Source organism: Erinaceus europaeus, chromosome 10, assembly GCF_950295315.1.
Source record: "Erinaceus europaeus chromosome 10, mEriEur2.1, whole genome shotgun sequence".
NCBI classification, from domain to species: Eukaryota; Metazoa; Chordata; class Mammalia; order Eulipotyphla; family Erinaceidae; genus Erinaceus; species Erinaceus europaeus.
In genome coordinates this window covers 27,737,777-27,757,719 of record NC_080171.1, presented here as the reverse complement: position 1 = coordinate 27,757,719, position 19,943 = coordinate 27,737,777, and the positions used below count along the sequence as shown (strand labels likewise).

The following is a 19,943-nucleotide window of genomic DNA, read 5'->3' as shown; positions in this document are numbered from 1 at the left end:
CACCCCCGGAAATCCTCTGTACACCAATTTCCTGGATTCCTGCTTGACATGGGCTCCCAGGGAAGTGGGTAGAACTGCAGAGAGATCTGGAAGGTGGGTGGGCTGGAGCAGGACATTCCACACATGCCCACCACCTGCACCTGCACCTTCCAGGTCCGAAGTGTTGTGGATAATGGATGGCCTTCTAGGAAATGGGAGATCATTCTTCTAGATGGGATCCTGAAACCATTCAGGCCAACTCTGTCCTCCCCACCCCCTTCCCTCAGGACAGCCTGGAAGTTTGCTGACTGAGGGTGATGTGACTTCCAACCAATCTATTGCCATTTTCTCAGTCTATGATAACTGGGGCTGCAGAAAACATACCGTCACCCCAAAACACCCCAAGACTGGCTGAGTACCACAGGGAAGGCCTCAAAGCTCCCAGTCTTTGGAAACAAAAGCACATTTCCTACCTCAGCACCTTGCATCCATCTCAGGGCTACTGTCTTCTGTCTCTCTCTAGCTCAACTGAAAGAGCCACTCCTTGTCCCAGCTCTGTACAAACACACACACATACACACCACCGACTATGCACTAGATGACTGGCCAGGCCTTGGTGTCGGACAGCCCCCCTGCTCTGCTCCATTGCTGATACTATGGTCTATTTACATAATTATTGTTTTGCCTGAGACCCGCCCTGCCTGCAGGGTACTAATTAATCCCATCAGTTAAAACCTTCTCAACAGTTGCTATGGAAGCTTTCTACCTTCATGCTCTTTCCTGTTCTCCACCCCCTTTCCTAGCCATTTCCTTTTCTGACTTGCCACTTCCGGTTAAAGATATATATAAAGGCGTTGTCTCTGATCAATAAAGAAGCATTGCGTTCCCGCTCCACCACGAGTTCCTGGTTTCTCTCCCCTATCGCTGAGTAAGCAGCAGCCCAGATTGGCTCTGGTCGAGTTCTCTCCAACCCAGAGAGCATGAGCCCAGGAAGAAACACCCTCACGATAGCCCTGCACCTTGGGTCCCCACCCTCCACAGATTTCCAGTCCTGCCTCTTCATTTCTTCAGCTCAGGGATTTTTCTGGAGCCTGGCAGCCAGAGTAAACCAGACACAGAAGAATACAGTCACTCACAGGGAACACGCAGGAGTTACCAAATAACAATCCATATGGTCAGCTGCAAGTGCCTATTTTCCGTGACACCACTGCTGGTAAAGTTCCAGAATCCCAAATCCCCCCCCACCCCACTTATGTGTGTGCCAGCATGAATGATGATCTCACAGGCATCTGTGTGTTTCAGGGCCCCTCTGGTCTGCCTCCATTTGAGTGTCAGGGACCTGCTTGGCACTTGCTGGCTCCTGGCCAAGGGCACTGCCAGACTGGGCCAGCCTCGAGAGCACAGTCATTGTGTCACACAGTATCCTCCTGCTGAGCTGGGTGGAGACCAGATCCACTGCCTCGGTTGTCTCCATACCGTGGGGGTCAGTGTGGGGTCCTGTGCCCAGGCCAGAGTCCTCCTGCACAGGGCCAGGTGGCCCTGCTTCCTCAGTCACCAACAGCTTTGGCACACTATCTCCAGCCTTGTGGGTCTCTCTGGTTGGGTTCAGGGACTGCACCAACAGCCCTGGGGTGCTCCCAAAGGCACTGCCTGCTTGCTCACTCAAAGAGGACCCTGGCCATTGGACAGGTTCAGACCACAAACCACCCACAGCCTCAACCTCTGCCCCAGAACTCAATCCATCAAATTTCCCCTCAAGGCCTTCCAGGCAGAGCCCCAAGCCCTGGGCCCCCAGGGACAGTGCCTTTGGCAAGTCCTCCTCAGACAAGGAGGGAAACTCTGCCTCCATGGAGGTATCCTCACCTTGGGGGCCCAGTGAACCCCCAGGAAACAGAGCACTGTCTGTAGGGGGGGATGGGAAGTCATAGGAGTAGGGGCTAGCATCAGCCTCATTCTCAGTGGGCAGGGAGGGAGGAGGTGGCAGATGGGAGTCCCTGCAGGTGGAGGATGGAAAGTCAGCACTACTGTAGGACAGCACCTCATCCACAGGGGACAGGATCTCAGGCAAGGCAATGCCAGCCCTGGCAGGAGGCACTTCCCTGAGGACAGGCAGAGCTCTGTTCTTCCCATGCCTGGGTGCCAGGTTCATGCCTGCTGAGTTTGGCAACCCACTGGGATCCCCAGGAGAAGCCTGAAGGCTGACAGGGACCTCAGGTTCAGATATGGGTTTCCTGTCAGTAGATGGGCTTGGAGCAGCATCTTTGTGCCCCCCTAGGCAGTCAACCAAGGCCTGTAGAGACCTGGTCTCTTCTTTGTCAAAATCAGGTCTTTTGGATGCTGGGGTCCCTGAAGGGAAGGATGGGGACAGAACTAAGTCACTGGAGGAAGAAGAGGCTGAACACAGGAATGCTGTGGAGGCAGCCACAGGGCATGTCTGCTTGGACTTTCCTGTAATTGATCCACTGCTCAGGCTCCCATTGGTTCCAGAAGTTTCCTTTCCCTCCCCAGAATCCAAAGAAGAAGGCACTCCACAGCTCTCTAGGTCTGTTGAGTCACCAGCAGGTGAGAAATGCCCAGAGGTTCCCAGCTTAGGCTGCTTCTCCTCATCCCAGACCTCATTGGATGCTGCAGGCAGCTCTGACCCTGACCTTGGAGAGGGGTTCACTGGGAGTGGTTCTGGCCAGCCAGTATATAGGTGGCCTCCAGCTGGCTCTGGGTCCCCTGCTACAGGGGACTGGCCTTGAAGAGGACTGGCCTCAGTGCCCTCCACCTTCTCCCAGGTTCCCTGCCCCACATCCTGGTGGGGTCCCACAGAGTCCTTGGGCCGGTCAGGGTTGGTGGCTGCAACACCCTCAGCCTCCCAGTCTGACAGGGAGCTCTGAGAAAGCTGCACCAGGATGGCTGATGCTTTCTGGAACTCCTGGAGAGAAGGCCAGGACAGGTCACTCACAGAGCTGGCTGACGACCTTGCTGAAGACATGGAGCAGGTCCTGGGAGGTGAGGCAGACTCAGAGCTCAGGTCCTCGGCCACGAATGAGTGCCAAGGGCTTCCTGCAGGCTGGACTGCCTCCCTTGAAGCTGTGGAGAGAGGGGAGACCAGGGTGAAAGAGACACAGTTCTCACATCCTCTGCCCATAAGAAGGTCCCCCATGTTGGTCAGAGCCATAGCCCATTCCCTCAGGGCCCTTAGTCTCACGCATCCAAACCAGAGCCCCAGGAGCATGTGGACCCCCTTCTCCCCCACCAGTTACTGTGTAAGTCAATCTCAGAGTCACATCTGGTGGCATGTCTCTGCATCCTGGAGACCTGGGCTTAGGACTGCAGCTGTGGTCAAGATCTGGGCTGTTGGCTTGGCCTTCTTTTGTCTTTTTTTTTGGGGGGGGGGAGTGGGGAGGGAAGGCTCTGTCCACAGTCCACTGACCTGACATCTAGGACCCAAGTGATAGTGGTGAGGACATTGCTGGGCAGTGGGGAAGGCAGGAGCTTGGAGAGAAAGGCAGCTTTGCTGTGAAGCTGCCCTTGGGTGGGCTAGAGTGGGGGCTCAGTGGTCCTGAGCAAGGTGGGAGGCAGAGTCAGGGGCTTCACCTGTGGAGGCAGCTTCCTGATGGGTGGTGTTGCTCAGCTTCTGCCAACAGCTTTCTGTCCTGAAAGTACATTCAGAGGAGGGCCTGGGATCCCCATCTTTCCCCTCCTCCTTGGGGCTCACTTATGGGATCTTTTAACTGCCCCATATTTGGAAAACGTGCCTTTCTTTTTTAAAAAAAATATTGTCTGTTTATTTATTTACTTATTGTATATAGATACTCAGACATCCAGAGGGGAAGGGGAGCAGAGAGGGAGAGAGACAGACACCTGCAACACTGCTTCACCATTTACAAAGCTTTCCCTCTGCAGATGGGGGGCCAGAGGCTCAAACCCACATCCTTGTGCATTGTAACATGTGCACTCAACCAGGTGCACCACCACTCGGCCCCTGGAAAGTGTGCCTTTCATTCACCTGCTCACAGTGGAAGACAGAATGAGACTTCGGGGGAAGGATGAGGTGCCCTGTCTTATAGGATGTTGGTCTGAGCTCAGTCAACACTGGATGAGGCAGCTGAGAGGTCACCCTTGAAGAGACCCAGGAGTCTCTAGAAGGACCCTCCTGCTCCCCACACTGCTGGGTTATAAATGGATGCCCCAGGTGACATCCTTATTCTCAAAGGGAGACCAAACTCAGGAGGGCATGGGGAGGGGGGAAGTGTGCACAGCAGCCTAGGTCAGGACAAAGGACAGTAGGAGGATCTCCAGAGAGAGAACAGGAGATGCTGAGCCAACATCTCTGCTCCTCAGGCCCCCTCTGCTGCCCGGGCTGGGCCCCAGGTTTCCAGACTCCATACCTCTGGTCCCCTGTCCTTCTGCTTTCTGTCTTGTAGGGCTCCCTCATAAAGCCATTGGCACATTCCAGCCCCGAATCCACACCCTTTCCACATGCGCTGCCTTCAGCTTCCTGCTGGAAACAGAAATGTCAAGGTCAAGGAAGGAACACCTCTTCCAGGTGCGGATTCAAGCCCCACTTCAGAGCCCTTTTCCCAAGCTGTGCTGGTGACCACCTCCCCCCCCCCACAGAAAGTTAAGGAGTCCCTACTCATCAGAGCCCTCCTTCAGTGACTCCAGAGACCACCCCACAGGTGAATCAAGCTGGTGGATGCATACACACACACACACACACACACACACACATACCTCTCAGAAAGCCATACAGATTAGGTGCTAGCCCAGCCTGCAGAGGTGCAAGAGACTCACACTGGCTTCTGGGGGGCTGTGAGGACCCTCACTGTCCAAGGAGAAGGAGGGCAGCCTCAGGGTCTGGACACTTCCTGCCTGGCTTTCCAGAAACGCCTGGGTCTTCTCTGCCAACGAGGGACTGGGGTCAGTATGGGGGTCTCCTACGAGGCAAAGGGGTTGTCAGTGCAGATGGGTACAGAACCTAGGTGCAGAGAGTATGGTGTCTGGGAATTATGCAGTGTTTGAAAATTTTGCAACCACATGACAGTGAACATCAAACTCAAGAGTAAGGTCAGAGGGGTGGCTCAGTAGTATAGCCCATGACTTACAAGCATCTGGCTCAGGGTATGAACTCTGGTATCAAATTGGAACAGCAGAGACAAAAACAAATAGACGGGCTGGTAGGGCACACTTCACCATGCTCGAGGACCCAGGTTCAAGCCCTCAGTACCTAACAGGAGCAGAGCACCATGCACAGAGGGAGTTTCACAAGTGGCAGATTGGTGTTACAGAATTTCTCTCTCTCTCTCTCTCTCCCTCCTTATTTGATATTAAAAAGGAAAAAAGGAATTCGCCAGGAGTAAGGGAGTCACATGGGTGCAACAAGTCCCCAGAGGGGTATGCATGTACATACAATATGCATACAATAGAATAGGACCTTATAATGGCAGTGGTGCTCTGGTCTCTTACACATACACAATTTAAAAAAAAAAAGGTTGTCAGAATAACTTCAGTACTTATCATAGTACAAACACAACTCACTGGGCTGCACTTCATTTTACTGGGAGGTTTTTTCCACACACTGAAGGTCTGCAGTCACCTTCCCAGAGCAAGTTTATCACCACCACCTTTCCAGGAGCACGTATGCATGTCACCTCTGTTGTCACATTTAGTCAAGGTGTGCATCATGCCCTTAGACTTGCTGAGATTGCTTGCTTAAGACAGGACAACAAAGTGCAAACATGATTTTTCTTTGCACCAAGGCATCTCATGACCCAGCTTCTTCCCTGGTCCTCTGACCACTCTGGGCACGTCTCTGCCTGTTCCCTGCCCATCATGCCACATTTGCCTCATTCTAGCATTTGGCACCAAACCTGCACCCTCTCTGAAGTGTATTTGGTTAGCATGAAGAAAAGGAATGGTTTTTGGTGACTTTCTTCTAAAAATGATGGCTTTCTTCTCCTAAAATTAGCCTGCTATGGAATAGTTACTGGTATAAAATGCCAGAAGAAACTTGGGGGAAAAGCATTTCAAACTGAGAAAACTTGCCACGTATGTGGGGAGAGGGGAGAACTCTCACAAGTGGCTTTCAAATTCCTGTGCTCTCCTCCTTAGTGTCTGGTCTCCAGGGGTCCCATGCCCTGCTCTGCCCACATGGACATGGTGGAGAGGGGGCAGGTGAAGGCATTGAGAAACCAGGGGGTGGGGGCTGTATCCAAGTCATCACCAAGAAGCACTTTCATGTTGTATGTCACTGTCTTCCTGCACTTTCACTGTGCCCTGAGACTTGAAGGTACAGGGATGCCATGCTGGGGTCTGAGGGAATCAAAGCTATTTGTCTAGAGCCCCAAATGCAGCACCTCCCTCAATGAAAAGGGGATACCTTGCCCCCCCATCTGCTTTCACACAATAAAGGAACACGGTTTCCTGCAGACAGCAAGGAGACAGGAGAGCATAACTGACGCCAACTAGACAGACCTCTGCTTCAAACATGAGCACACTGCATAAGGTTCATTGTCTCAGTTTCCCCATTTGCAAAGAGGGCAGGAGGGTGCACCCCATAGTGCTGCCAGAGCACATGAGTGGGGTGCACAGCAGTGGCCATGAGCCTCTCTGGTATGGAGACTGTGAGGGAGGCTTTGAGCAAACTGTATGTGCTGGGCAACTTAGAAGGCTACGCCTCAGTCACCAGGGTGGGCTCTGAGAGGAAGGGGACAGTCACAAATGTGCCCTGCCCAGCAGACGTCCCTGGGAGCTCTCCTCAGTACCCCAGTACCCCTGGTGCAACTAAATGCTTCTCCCCAGCATTCCAGGACTGTGGGGCCGTCAGGAAGGTACTTTGAACATACAGCCTGACATGGAGGGCCCACTGGAGAATCATCTGGAGGTGGAATCTGGTCACTGTAATGAGCAGGGACCACAGAGGCCCCTGGCTATTCTGCCTCACTACCACAGACTTCTCACAGACTGAAGGAGTTCCCCCTTCCCTGTCAAATAATGCTCTAAGGTACCATCAGTTATTACAACGTTCGTTTCTATGCTAAGAAGTCAGGCCAGGTAAGCAAGGGTGCCACCAAATAGCAGGAGCAGGTTAATTTTCTAAAAAATCTGCCTCGGGTCACCAGAAGCCACCAGACATGAGCCACCAATGCAACTTCAATGCCTGAGCAGGTGGGTGCTGGGAACCTGTGAATCATAATGTCGTTGCTTACAGATACGTGACCCATTTCTGTGTACTAGAACCAGACATGGCAGAAATACTTTGCTACCTCTGTGCACCTCTTCACCCTCGAGAGATGTTTAGCCAATATCAGGGTAAACACAGATAGGGGTCAAAAGGCCCTCTAGGGTAAAACAAGCCTGACATCTCTGATAATCCTGAACTGTGCCTACATCCTTCAGGTGAGGTCAGGATTTGCAGAGTAACCACAGAATCTGATATAATCACTAGAATTGGAGATAACAAGTCGGACATAAAGTGGTTTACATACTAGGGGAGAGATTATTCAATTATGAACTCCATTAAGATGTATATTCTTGACACAGCTGTGTGCACATATACTCAATAAACAGAGGAACATTTGGCAGAATCTCATTGCAAGATGTCCACCATGTGCCTGCCACTCTAGACCTCTTTTCTCTCACCAACAATGATGTACTGAAGTCATTCCTTTTCTTTCAATCTGGGGACTCATCAGAACCCCAGATCCCAGCAGGTGGGGCTCCTGCTGTTCCTCAGAACAGGATCTTACAGCTACAGTGGCCCGCACAATTGTGGGGAGATCCTCTGGGTGTGAGGAAGCTTCTGACCAGGCCCACAGGGATGGGGGGACCCTGATCACACCTGGCAGGGGACATACCTTCCAGTAGTCTGAGCCCAGCAGCAGAAAGGCCACCTTCCTCCTTATCTACCTGTGAACACAAGACAGAAAGCAAAACTTACCTAGAGCCACTAGGGCCACCAGGGAGAGGGCACCCAGCATGTGAGCAGATGAAGCACCTAATCAGCACAGGAGCTAAGCAAATGCTGGCACACAGGGTCCTAATGCAGAGCAAGCAGAAGTCAACAGGACAGAGCAAACAGGGCACTTTCTGAGGGTACATACCAAAAAGGTCGGGCTTGGTGCTCGACCAGTGTCCAGGGCAGTCATATCTTGAAGGCCCAGCAGGGGGACATGAGGCCTAGCCTCAGGTTCTGCAAAGCACACAGAACCAAGAATTTCAGTGTTGTTTTTTTTTTAATATTTATTTACTTATTCCCTTTTTGTTGCCCTTGTTTTCTTGTTGTAGTTATTATTGTTGTCTATCTTCATTGTAGGATAGGACAGACAGAAATGGAGAGAGGAGGAGAGAAACATAGACACCTGCAGACCTGCTTCACTGCCTGTGAAGGGATTCCCCCGCAGGTGGGGAGCCAGGGGCTCGAACCAGGATCCTTATGCCAGTCTTTGCACTTTGCGCCATGTGTGCTTAACCCACTGCAATATTGCCTGACTCCCAAGAATTTCAGTTTTAAAGGACATTAGTGGAGCCCCTTAAACTTGAGGAGAGTCTGTTAGAGTAGGGAATTCTAAGAATTTGAGGGACCCTCTGGAATTTGAGGGAGTCCCCAGAAAACAAGGAGTGGCCCCAGAGAAGGGATAAGGTCTGGAACAAGGTCCTAAGACCCCATGAATTCTAACTTCCAGCTCAGAACCTAAGGGAGACATTTCTGTCCTTTAAAACTGCCCCAGGGGCAGAGAACACTCTATTTGTATAGCAAACTGCTTTGCCCTGTGTGTGATCCAGGTTGAAGCCTGACCCCCACTGCTTTGAATGAAGTTTTGACACTGTGGTTTCAGTCTCTCTCTGTCTCTCTGTCTCCCTCTCTCTCTCTTTTCTGCCTCTTTGTCTCTATCTTTATACAAAGAAAAAAAGAAACCCTGCTAGGGCTATATGGTGGCACACCCAGTTGAGCACACATTTCTATTCACAAGTACTCAGGCTCAAGTCTCCAGCCCCTACCCTAAAGGGAGGAACTTCACAAGTGATGAAGCAGAGCTACATGTTTCTCTCTCTCTCTCTCTCCTCTCTCTCTCTCTCTCCATCTCTTTCTCTCTCTCTCTAACTCTCTCTCTCTCTACTGCCCCCTTCCCTCTTAATTTCCCTGTCTTTATCCTAAATAAATATAAATTTTAAAAGGAAGGAAGGAGGGGAGGAAGGAAGGCGTTAAGGAAGGAACCCTGCTGACACTAGGAGCTAGCTTGCTTTACCAAGCAGAAGGCCCTAGGTTACAGCCTCAACACCGCATGGGAGCACCATGGATGCTCCCCCAGGGAACTCCACAGGTGGTGAAGCAGTGCTGTGGTGTCTCTACCTCTTTCTCTCTCCCTTTTCCTCCACTTCCCTCACAAAAACCAAAAACAAAACAAACAAACAAACAAAAAAAAACCAGTTTGTGGTCATTTGTTGTCATCCCAGAAAACTAGAACACAGATTCTCACTCCTCACTTTATAGATGAGGAGACTGAGACCAGGGAGGGCAGGGAGGAGCCAGCCCATGGAGGACAGGGGCCTCTGGGGTTGTTGTGCATACAAGTAGTGGTGATGTCCCACATGCTGAGCTCTTCCCAGAAGAACAGATCACAAACAAGCCAACCAGATCTGGAGGAGTGACGCCACCTCACTCAGCTTGGGTGCCACATGCTGGGACCCAGAGCTGTCTGACTCCAAGCACTATGCTCCCCTAGGTCTCAGGCTTGCCCAGTGAGGGGCTGCAATCCTCGGCTGCACAGCTGCTCGTGAACTCCTTTAGCTGTTGTTTGTCTGAAAGGCTCTTTGTCACTGCTCCAGATTGTCCATTACCTTGACCCACACAGCGATCAGCATTCTCCACCAGCTTGCTGGGGGCCACCAGGGTAAGTCTTCCAACATCTGCAGGTGTCACCTCTTCCCATGATGGCCTCAACTTTGGAGGAGACTGCAGGTGGCAATCCACAAGTGCGGCTGCCCTGGGGGCCGTCTTGTCCTGCTGCTCAGTGGGAAGGCTGCAGGCAATGCAGAGGGTGCTGACTGCCTACCTGGCTGAGTCCACCTGTCTCAGCAAGGGACAGCCAATATCACTGGCCAAGCAATTGAGATGAGGGTAAAGGAAGTCAGGTCCCAGACCCTCATTCCTAAGCCTGTCACTCCCTAAAGGGGACAGTGCTGGGGGGGTGATGGGACATGAACACCAGGTGTGTAGGGAAGGAGAAGCCTCTGTTTTCAGCACTGGGTCTCAGACACAAGACAGTATATCAAGAGAAGGCCTGAACACCCCTGCCAGACCCATGGCTAGGCCCTGGCCACATTTCCAAGTGACAGGAAGCCACCCTTGTCACAGCCTTGGATAGCAAGGAACATAATTCTATCTGGGATGTAGCCATGCTTCTCACCCCTTAGAGCTGGAATGGGTGCTAAATTAGGCTGAGAAAGACCAGGATGGGGTCCCACACCCTTGTAAAGGCTTGTCATTCTTCCACTAGTGGTCCTCAGACCAGTGACCCACAGTACCCACGGAACTTTGAACTGGGAAGCCAGAAACCTTTGTTCACAGATGCATCTGCCCTGACCCCTTAGAGCTCCAGAGCTCTGTGGACTCTCAGACAAAGGAACTATGTCCTCCCCTTTGTGTGGCAAATTCTCAAGACATTTCCCAAGGGGCCAGAGCTGTCCTTCTAGAGAACTGCTAGTCTCTGCTTCCTAATTCCCAGCAGGGATCACACAAGGAGACCGGCACACTGCTCTCCCAGGAGACAGACATTTCCCTCCCACTCTGGACCAGGGCCCAGGTCTGCTAAGCACAAGTACTGAGAGCCCCTGGCCTTTCTCAAAGCTGGACACCAGTCCCAATTCTTGGGACGCAATCAATCAACAGCAACAGGGATGGCAGATGGGTCTGCAGAGATTTATTTAGACAGGATGCTTGGGAGGGGAGCCCTAGTGGAGCTCACACCCCCTGGCCTCTCTTCCTGGGGGAAACATGAACACACCCCACCCTGAAAGAAGACCTTTGAATGGGCGGGGGTCTCCAACAAGAGTGCAGGGGTCAAAGGCTGTTCCTAGAGGGCAAGACTCTCTCCCTGGTGCAGGTCACCACTTGTATCCTTACCCTCCCCCTCAAGTTCGCTCTGTGGGGTGTGTGGGGAGGGCTCTGGGAGAGGAAAGGAGGAAGCTCAGAAGAGAAGGGGATGGCTGGCTGAAGAGGAAGGATAGAAGGGAGAAGGTCTGTCCAGCACAGGGTTGGGTGGGAAGCTTGGATAGGGAGGCCCCACCCAGCCCCCTAACTCAGCCTGGATGCCCCTCTCAATTGCAAACACCCAGGTGATTGGTCATGTGACCAGATCCTTCCAGCACAGCAGCCCATGGGGACCAGCCCAGGAGAGACCCTGATAACCGGGAAGTCACACACATGCCAGCCAGTACCACTCGGTTCCATCGCATTCTGACGCAGCCGCAGTGGGTGTGCATCCTGGTCCCCATTTCACAGATGGAAAAACAGGCTGAGAGGGATGAGACCTTCTGGGCCACCCCCAGGCCAGCACAAGAATGCCAGTGCCTCTTGCAGCGGCCGTCAAGTGGCCTTAGGGCTCCCTTCCCTTCCACAAGCTTCACCCTGCAGCCATGAGCAGGCTGTCCACCCAGCACAAGATCTTGACTTTTAATCAAGTACCAGTTGTCCAGCCCACAGACTCACTGTGAGATTTGGGGGCTCTTGGGGCTCCTCCAGGGAGAGTGGCTGCCAGGCTGGAGCTGAGTGGGGCGGCATGAGGAGTCCTGTGTGTGACCCCCTAGTTGCTGACTTGCTGAGGAGGCTCCCTTTGAGGCAGCCTTGTCTTCCGGGTTGGAATTCTAGAAAGAATAGCACAAGGTGAGTTAGCTGAGGCTTCCCTGTCCCTTCCACCACAGGAAAAGCTGGTGGTAGGCTCCCTGCTGTGGTAGCACTGTGCCTGGGGTGGGGGAGCTCCAGAAACAGGCACCTGACTGAGACAACTGTCCCCTCCTCTCAGGAGCCCTGCACCCTGGGCTAACAATACCCCCACAGACACAGACGCAGACACACAGGACCTGGCCTTGGCTATACTGTGGAACCAGGCAACCCTGCTCCCCATCCCACAGGCTGAGCCAGGTCAGGCCTCCCACAGAGTGGCTGCACACCTAACCTAGAGCTTTACAAAACACTTCCCCTTAGGGAGTCGGGCGGTAGCGCAGTGGGTTAAGTGCAGGTGACGCAAAGCTCAAGTATTGGCGTGAGGATCCTGGTTTGAGTCCCCGGCTCCCTACCTGCAGGGGTTTGACCCCTCAGCTGCCTGCAAGAGTTCGAGCCCCCAGCCCCCAGCTACTGGCTCCCTACCTGCAGGGATTCAAGCCCTCAGCTACCTGCAAGGGTTCGAGCCCCCAGCTCCCCACCTGCAGGGGAGTCACTTCACAAGTGGTGAAGGTCTGCAGGAGTCTTTCTTTTCCCCTCTCTGTCTTCCTCTCCTCTTTCTATTTTTCTCTGTCCTATCCAACAATGACAACATCAATAATAACTACAAGGGCAACAAAAGGGAATGAATAAATAAATAAATAAATATTTTAAAAAAGAGCAACAACAAAAAAAGAACACTTCTCCTTGTCTTTTTTTTTTTTTTTGCCTCCAGCGTTATCACTGGGGCTCAGTGCCAGCACTACATAGCCACTGCTCCTAGTGGCCATTTTTTCCATTTTATTGGGTAGGACAGAGAAAAATTGAGAGGGGAGGGGGAGAGAGAGAGAGGGAGAGAGAAAGACAGACCCACACCTGCAGCCCTGCTTCACCACTTATGAAGTGACCTCCCTGTAGGTGGGAAGCTGGGGTGGGGAGGGGCTCAAACCAGGATCCTTGCACAGGTCCTTGCACTTAGTACTGCATGAGCTTAATCCAGTGCGCTACTGCCTGGTCCCCCAGAACCCCTTTTTTCCTTCCTCAGTGGCCAGATAGAAGAGACCCTCACTTTCTTCATCTTATGTGGGGGGGGGGGGGAGGGCGGAGGAGTATCCATCTGCATCCATACAGCTCCTGTAGGCGCAGTGGACAGGGAAGGAGAGCCAGAGCAAGGGGTCACTGCTGCTTGTGGTCTCTCTGAAGAGCTCTCCTTTCTGCCTTAACTCCCCAGCCCTACCACTGTCTACTCCTCTTTCTCTCCTTTCCCTCCCCCTCTTCCTTCCTTTCTTCCTTCCTTTCTTTCTTTCTTTCTTTCTTTCTCCTTTCTTATCAGGTTGCTACTCAGCTCTGACTTATGGTGGTACTGGGAACTGAACCTAGAACCGTGAACCCCTCAGGTATTAAAGTCATTTCTTGCATAACCATTATGATATCTCCCTAACCCAATAAAGTGTTCCTTTTCTAAATATTTATTTTTCCCTTTTGTTGCCCTTGTTTTTTATTGTTATTTTAGTTATTATTGTTGTTATTGATGTCGTCATTGTTAGATAGGACAGAGAGAAATGGAGAGAGGAGGGGAAGACAGAAAGGGAGGGAGAAAGACAGACACCTGCAGACCTGCTTCACCGCCTGTGAAGTGACTCCCCTGCAGGTGGGGAGCTGGGGGCTCAAAATGGGATCCTTAAGCTGGTCCTTGCACTTTGCATCACATGCACTTAACCTGCTGCATACTGCCTGACTTCCTATAAAGTGTTTCTTTTTCAATACTGTATTTATTTATTTATTTATTTATTTTTAATGAGAGAGAGAGAGAGACTGAGATCATAGCACTGCTCAGCTCTGGCTTGTGTTGGTATAGAGGGTTGAACTTGGGACTTCAGAGCCTTGGGCATAAGTCTTCCGCATCACTATTACGCTGACTCCCCAGCCGCAAATAAACAGTTTCTTTTTACTTAATTGTTGTTCTTTTTTATTGGATAAAGACAGAAGGAAATCTGGAGAGAAGGGGAAGGGAAGATAGAGAAGGAGAAAGAGACACAGCACAGTTCCACCACTGATGAAGCTTCCTCTCCTATAGGTGAGGACTGGGGTTTGAACTCAGATCCTTACACATAATAACATGTGCGCAACTGGGTACACCACCACCCAGCCCCCGGCCCTTATTTTATATCTTTTTACCAGAGCCCTGTACAATTCTGGCATATGGAGATGTCAGTAATTAAGCCTGGAACCTCTGAGCCTCAGACATCAGAGTCTGTTGCATAGCCATTGTGCTGTTTTCCTAGCCCTGCATCCATCTCCTCTCCCATTGCCCCGAACTTGCTAAGTAAACCCTCACCCAACTCACCCACCTTCGTCTCTGACTCCCTACCTCCATCTCCATTCTTGGTGGAAACACCTACCACTACCTCTTGGATCTAACTCCCTCTTGACTGGCCTGAAGGTCCCCATTTGCTCCCTCCTCTCCTCACCACCTTCAGCACCCCATGAGAAACCCTCAGAGGAGTGACATGAGACAGACGTGGCAGTATTTCCTGGTCATGCTGAGCCCCTATGCCCAGATGAAGTGCCCACCTGCAGCAGCCTGGGCCGGGCCTGGAGCTCCCACCGCAGCTGGGTCACAGCTCTCTGCACCAAGGCCATGTCCTGCTGGTGCTGCAGAAGCAGCATCCTCTCACGGTGCTCCAACTGCGAGATGCTCTGCAGGTAATGGATCTCCCTCTGGAGACCGGGGAAAGAAGGAGAGACGTCAGCACCCACCCAGGGAAGAGCACACACTGAGATGGGGCGCATGCTCAGGGGACAGAGGACAGCCTGGTTTTGGCCCCTGGAGCTATTATACGGTCCCAGGCCTCTGCAGAGTCTTCTGCCATCTCAGCAGGTGTCCAAGGCTCAGGAACTCCTTCGAGAGGGGGTGGTAGGCTCACCCCACCCCAGTAAGGTAGAGGGTGCCTAGGGATGGGCTGCCTATTCTACTCAGGTCACTTTACCTGCTCCTGTTCCTGTTTACTGAGCGCTTGCTGTCGCCTCTCCGCCAAGGTCGCCAGCACAGCAGAGTTCCCCATGCTGCTCAGAAACCTGGTTTGGGGATGGGGTGTACAGAGCTGCATGAAAAACTATTGACCTACAGGACTGGCATTCAGAACCCACATTCAGAAACTGGGAGGAAGTGGTGAAGGGTTAGGAGCCTCAAGACACCAGATCAGGTTGTCTTTCAATACCCTCCCCTTCCTCTCTCACTCCTTCCCTCACAGAGAAAGAATGAAAGAGACTGTAGCACTGAAGCTTCCTTCAATGCAGTGAGGGTTAGGCTCAAACCTGGGTCATGCACATGACAAAGCAGTGTGTTATGCAAGTGAGCTATTTTTCTGGCCCCAGGCTGTCATTCCCCCTCCTGCCATGATCTGGAAGTGTCTGGGTCTGGAGCCCTGACCTGGCCAGGGGGGAGAGGTAGGGAGTCACCTCTATGCCCCAAATTCTCAGGCAGTATTTTCCCTGGAATAAGCCCTGTGCAGGCCAAATGTGTTAAAAAAAAAAAAAAAAAAAAGTTAAAAAAAAGGCATCTTCTCTGCTATGGCAACCCCACTGCTGGGGGCTTCCTGAGGGAAAGAAGCTCTGGGAGGGTCGCTGCTGTGGCACAGACTGGAAGGTTCAGCTCCCTGGACTGGCCACATGAACCTCAATGGGGTTGTGTTTGCTGCAGGGGCACTTAGAGACATAGGAAGGTTTCCCTGAGTTTTAAGTAAAAGTGCCAAGTTGTAGGCAGATTCAACTGATTTTGAATGTTGTTTAAACAGCTGTGTTTAAACAACTCTCTTGGAAAGAGCTGGCAAGATGTGACCTGGCCCTAAAGCAACCAGAAGGACAGAAATCACTAAAGTTAGGGCAGAAATAAATTAACACTGAGAATAAGAAAACCATACAAAAGATCAACGAAAGTAAATGTTGGTTCTTCGAAAGAGTAAACAAAAGAGTAGACAAACATTTAGCCAGACTCACAAAACAAAAAAGGGAGAAGACCCAAATAAATTGGATACTAAATGAAAGAGGAGACATCACAACAGACACCACAGAAATTCAACATATCGTGCGAGGCTTCTATGAACAACTATAAGCCACCAAGCTAGAGAACCTGGAAGAAATGGACGATTTCCTAGATACCAACTTCCAAAACTAAGTAAAGAGGAAGTGGATAACATGAACAGGCCCATCACAGCTAATGAAATTGAAACAGTTATCAAAAATCTCCCCAAAAATAAAAGTCCTGGACCAGATGGTTTTACAAATGAATTCTACAAAACCTTCAAAGAGGAACTAATACCTCTACTTTTAAAAGTCTTCCAGAAGATTTAAGACACTGGAATACTCCCTGCCAGCTTCTATGAAGCCAACATCACTCTGATAACAAAAGCAGACAGGGACACAACCAAAAAAGAAAACTACAGACCAATATCTCTGATGAATATAGACGTGAAAATATTGAACAAAATTCTAGCCAACCGGATACAGCAGTATATCAAAAAGATTGTTCATCATGACCAAGTGGGGTTTATCCTAGGCATGCAAGGTTGGTTTAATATACATGAATCAATCAATGTGATCCACCACATCAACAAAAGCAAGACCAAAAACCACATGGTCATATCAATAGATGCAGAGAAAGCCTTTGACAAAATACAACATCCCTTTATGATCAAAACACTACAAAAAAATGGGAATAGATGGAAAATTCCTGAAGATAGTGGAGTCTATATATAGCAAACCTACAGCCAACATCATACGCAATGGTGAAAAACTGGAAGCATTTCCACTCAGATCAGGTACTAGACAGGGCTGCCCACTATCACCATTACTATTCAACATAGTGTTGGAAGTTCTTGCCATAGCAATCAGGCAGGAGCAAGGAATTCAAGGGATACAGATTGGAAAAGAAGTCAAACTCTTCTTATTTGCAGATGACATGATAGTATACACGGAAAAACCTAAGGAATCCAGCAAGAAGCTTTTGGAAATCATCAGGAAATACAGTAAGGTATCAGGCTATAAAATTAACATTCAAAAGTCAGTGGCATTCCTCTATGCAAACACTAAGTTAGAAGAAATTGAAATCCAGAAATCAATTCCTTTTACTATAGCAACAAAAATAATAAAATATCTAGGAGTAAATCTAACCAAAGAAGTGAAAGACTTGTATACTGAAAATTATGAGTCACTACTCAAAGAAATAGAAAAAGACACAAAGAAGTGGAAAGATATTCCATGTTCATGGGTTGGAAGAATTAACATCATCAAAATGAATCTATTACCCAGAGCCATCTACAAATTTAATGCTATCCCCATCAAGATCCCAAGCACATTTTTTAGGAGAATAGAACAAATGCTACAAGTGTTTATCTGGAACCAGAAAAGACATAGAATTGCCAAAACAATCTTGAGAAAAAAGAACAGAACCGGAGGCATCACACTCCCAGATTTCAAACTGTATTATAGGGCCATTGTCATCAAAACTGCTTGGTACTGGAACATGAATAGACACACTGACCAGTGGAATAGAATTGAGAGCCCAGAAATGAGGCCCCACACCTATGGACATCTAATCGTTGACAAAGGTGCCCAGACTATTAAATGGGTAAAGCAGAGTCTCTTCAACAAATGGTGTTGGAAAAAATGGGTTGAAACATGCAGAAGAATGAAACTGAACCACTGTATTTCACCAAATACAAAAGTAAATTCCAAGTGGATCAAGGACTTGGATGTTAGACCACAAACTATCAGATACTTAGAGGAAAATATTGGCAGAACTCTTTTCCGCATAAATTTTAAAGACGTTTTCAATGAAACGAATCCAATTACAAAGAAGACTATGGCAAGTATAAACCTGTGGGACTACATCAAATTAAAAAGCTTCTTCACAGCAAAAGAAACCACTACCCAAACCAAGAGACCCCTCACAGAATGGGAGAAGATCTTTACAGGCCATACATCAGATAAGAGTTTAATAACCAACATATATAAAGAGCTTGCCAGACTCAACAACAAGACAAAAAATAACCCCATCCAAAAATGGGGGGAGGACTTGGACAGAATATTCATCACAGAAGAGATCTAAAAGGCCGAGAAACATATGAAAAAATACTCCAAGTCTCTGATTGTCAGAGAAATGCAAATCAAGACAACAATGAGATATCACTTCACTCCTGTGAGAATGTCATACATCAGAAAAGGTAACAGCAGCAAATGCTGGAGAGGGTGTGGGGCCAAAGGAACCCTCCTACACTGCTGGTGGGAATGTCAACTGGTCCAACCTCTGTGGAGAACAGTCTGGAGAACTCTCAGTGGATATAACAGTGGACTTGAAAACATGATGTCCCATATTCAGTCCTGGACGTTGCCACATACCAGAGTGATACTCTGGTTCTTTTTCCCATCTCTCTAATTAATAAGTAGATAAGAATACATCTTGTTTTTCTTATTGGTTGTCTCTCGGGCTTCACTGCTCCAAACCCACTTTTTACCCTCATATAGAAAGACACCACAGCACCAAAACTGCCTTCAATATGGTAGGGCCCAGGCTTGAACTTCAGTTGTGTGTATAACAAAGCAAGCACACTATCCAAGTGACTATCTTTTTAGCCTAAATATGAATAAATCTTAAAAATAAACAAATATTTTTAAAAAGAAGAAAGAAAGAAGTAAAGACCTGGCAAGATAGACTGGGAAAATAAGCACAATATTTGAGACTGTGATGACTTCAACTTATATAAACCCATTGGTGGTGTGTGGGGGGGTACTTTGCCATGCCTTCTATTTATCTGCAAACACCATCATGATTTGCACCAGCCGAGCTAGGACGTGGCACACATGTGCTCACCCTCGCTGATGCTCCAGGAAAGCCAGCTCTGTGCGAGTCTTCTCTTCCAGTGCCTTCTCTCTCAGGCGCAGCAGCGCGGCCTGGTGCTGAGCATGCAGTTCCTCCTCCCGCAGGCTCTGCTCCAGCATCTGGAATGGGAAGCAGAGAGAGGTTCCCAGAACAAGCTGCGAGCCAGGCCAGGCTCCACCAGCACAGGGCAGACCTACCAGGCTGTGTCACCTCTGCCTGAGCTTCCCAGCCCCTCCCAGGACTGGCCTCTCCCAGTGGGAGCAATGCCAGGTAGCCCTCCAGGACTGCTCTACCTATACTCATCTCCTCTGGCCTGTTCCCCTTTCCTGGGTAGAATCATCTTGGCCCCATGCTCAAATTCTATCCCAGGCAAGGACTTATTGTATTTTAGAGGGTGTGATAAAGGCTAGGCTAACTGCCTTGAAATGTGCAACCCGGCAGCAGGGTTTGATACCTGCTACTACTGCCTTCTCAGAACCCCACTCCTATGCCTCCCCACTCAGGGACTGCACCTATACCTGGAAGGTGGGGTTGTCCTGAAGGTAGAGTCTGGCCTGGGAAGGTGCATGGTCTAGTCTTCCTTTCTGCAGGGGCTCTGAGGACAGAAAGCAAACGGTGATTGAGTCATGAAGTAGTTGTGACCAGCCTTCTGTGTCCAGGGAATTTCCTACAGCAAGGCCTCACAAAGGCAGAAGTTGGTGTGTCTTCTGCCACCACATACACACAGCTGCATGCCACATCCTTGCAAGGTTTCCCAGAAAAAGCAGAGGGGGACATCTGCAGAAAGACACGTGCCTATGGTTGAAGTGGTGAGCTGGAGGGTAGGCTAGAAGAAATCATTTAAAAATTACTGCAAAGACTGTCTGTGAAGTGACATAGGAGATGAAAGTGTAGATCCTTCAAGTTTTAGGTCCTGAGTTCAAGCAATACATGTGCCAAAGTGAAGCTCTATTTCTCCCCTGCCTCCCCCCAACAATTCTCTCATAAATATTTTTTAAATCTGTGAACAAAAAAATATCTAAAACTAATGGAGATGATATGAGAGTTATAAGATATCAAGAAGAGCATTTGTATCATGGGGGGGGCAAGAGGAGAAGAGAGATAGGAATAAAACTCTTACTTGATGAACAATAGCTCAGAATTTTCCCCAAATTGAATAAGGAAACAGACTCA

General features: G+C 49.7%; 1 protein-coding gene across 1 annotated transcript in view; it reads right to left on the bottom strand.

Moving 5' to 3' along the window:
* The window catches only part of CCDC187 (coiled-coil domain containing 187), a 41,588-nt gene continuing 21,645 nt past the window's right edge, over nucleotides 1–19,943 (bottom strand). The window contains exons 13-24 of the mRNA XM_060198998.1: nucleotides 19,289–19,365; nucleotides 18,762–18,889; nucleotides 14,881–14,968; nucleotides 14,465–14,611; nucleotides 11,681–11,835; nucleotides 9,811–9,992; nucleotides 8,073–8,161; nucleotides 7,827–7,878; nucleotides 4,765–4,907; nucleotides 4,359–4,471; nucleotides 3,565–3,623; nucleotides 1–3,057 (exon numbers count right to left, since the gene is read on the bottom strand). Of these exons, the coding sequence (XP_060054981.1) occupies nucleotides 1,259–3,057; nucleotides 3,565–3,623; nucleotides 4,359–4,471; nucleotides 4,765–4,907; nucleotides 7,827–7,878; nucleotides 8,073–8,161; nucleotides 9,811–9,992; nucleotides 11,681–11,835; nucleotides 14,465–14,611; nucleotides 14,881–14,968; nucleotides 18,762–18,889; nucleotides 19,289–19,365 (3,032 nt within the window). The 3' untranslated portion in view covers nucleotides 1–1,258. The remainder of the gene's footprint in view (nucleotides 3,058–3,564; nucleotides 3,624–4,358; nucleotides 4,472–4,764; nucleotides 4,908–7,826; nucleotides 7,879–8,072; nucleotides 8,162–9,810; nucleotides 9,993–11,680; nucleotides 11,836–14,464; nucleotides 14,612–14,880; nucleotides 14,969–18,761; nucleotides 18,890–19,288; nucleotides 19,366–19,943) is intronic.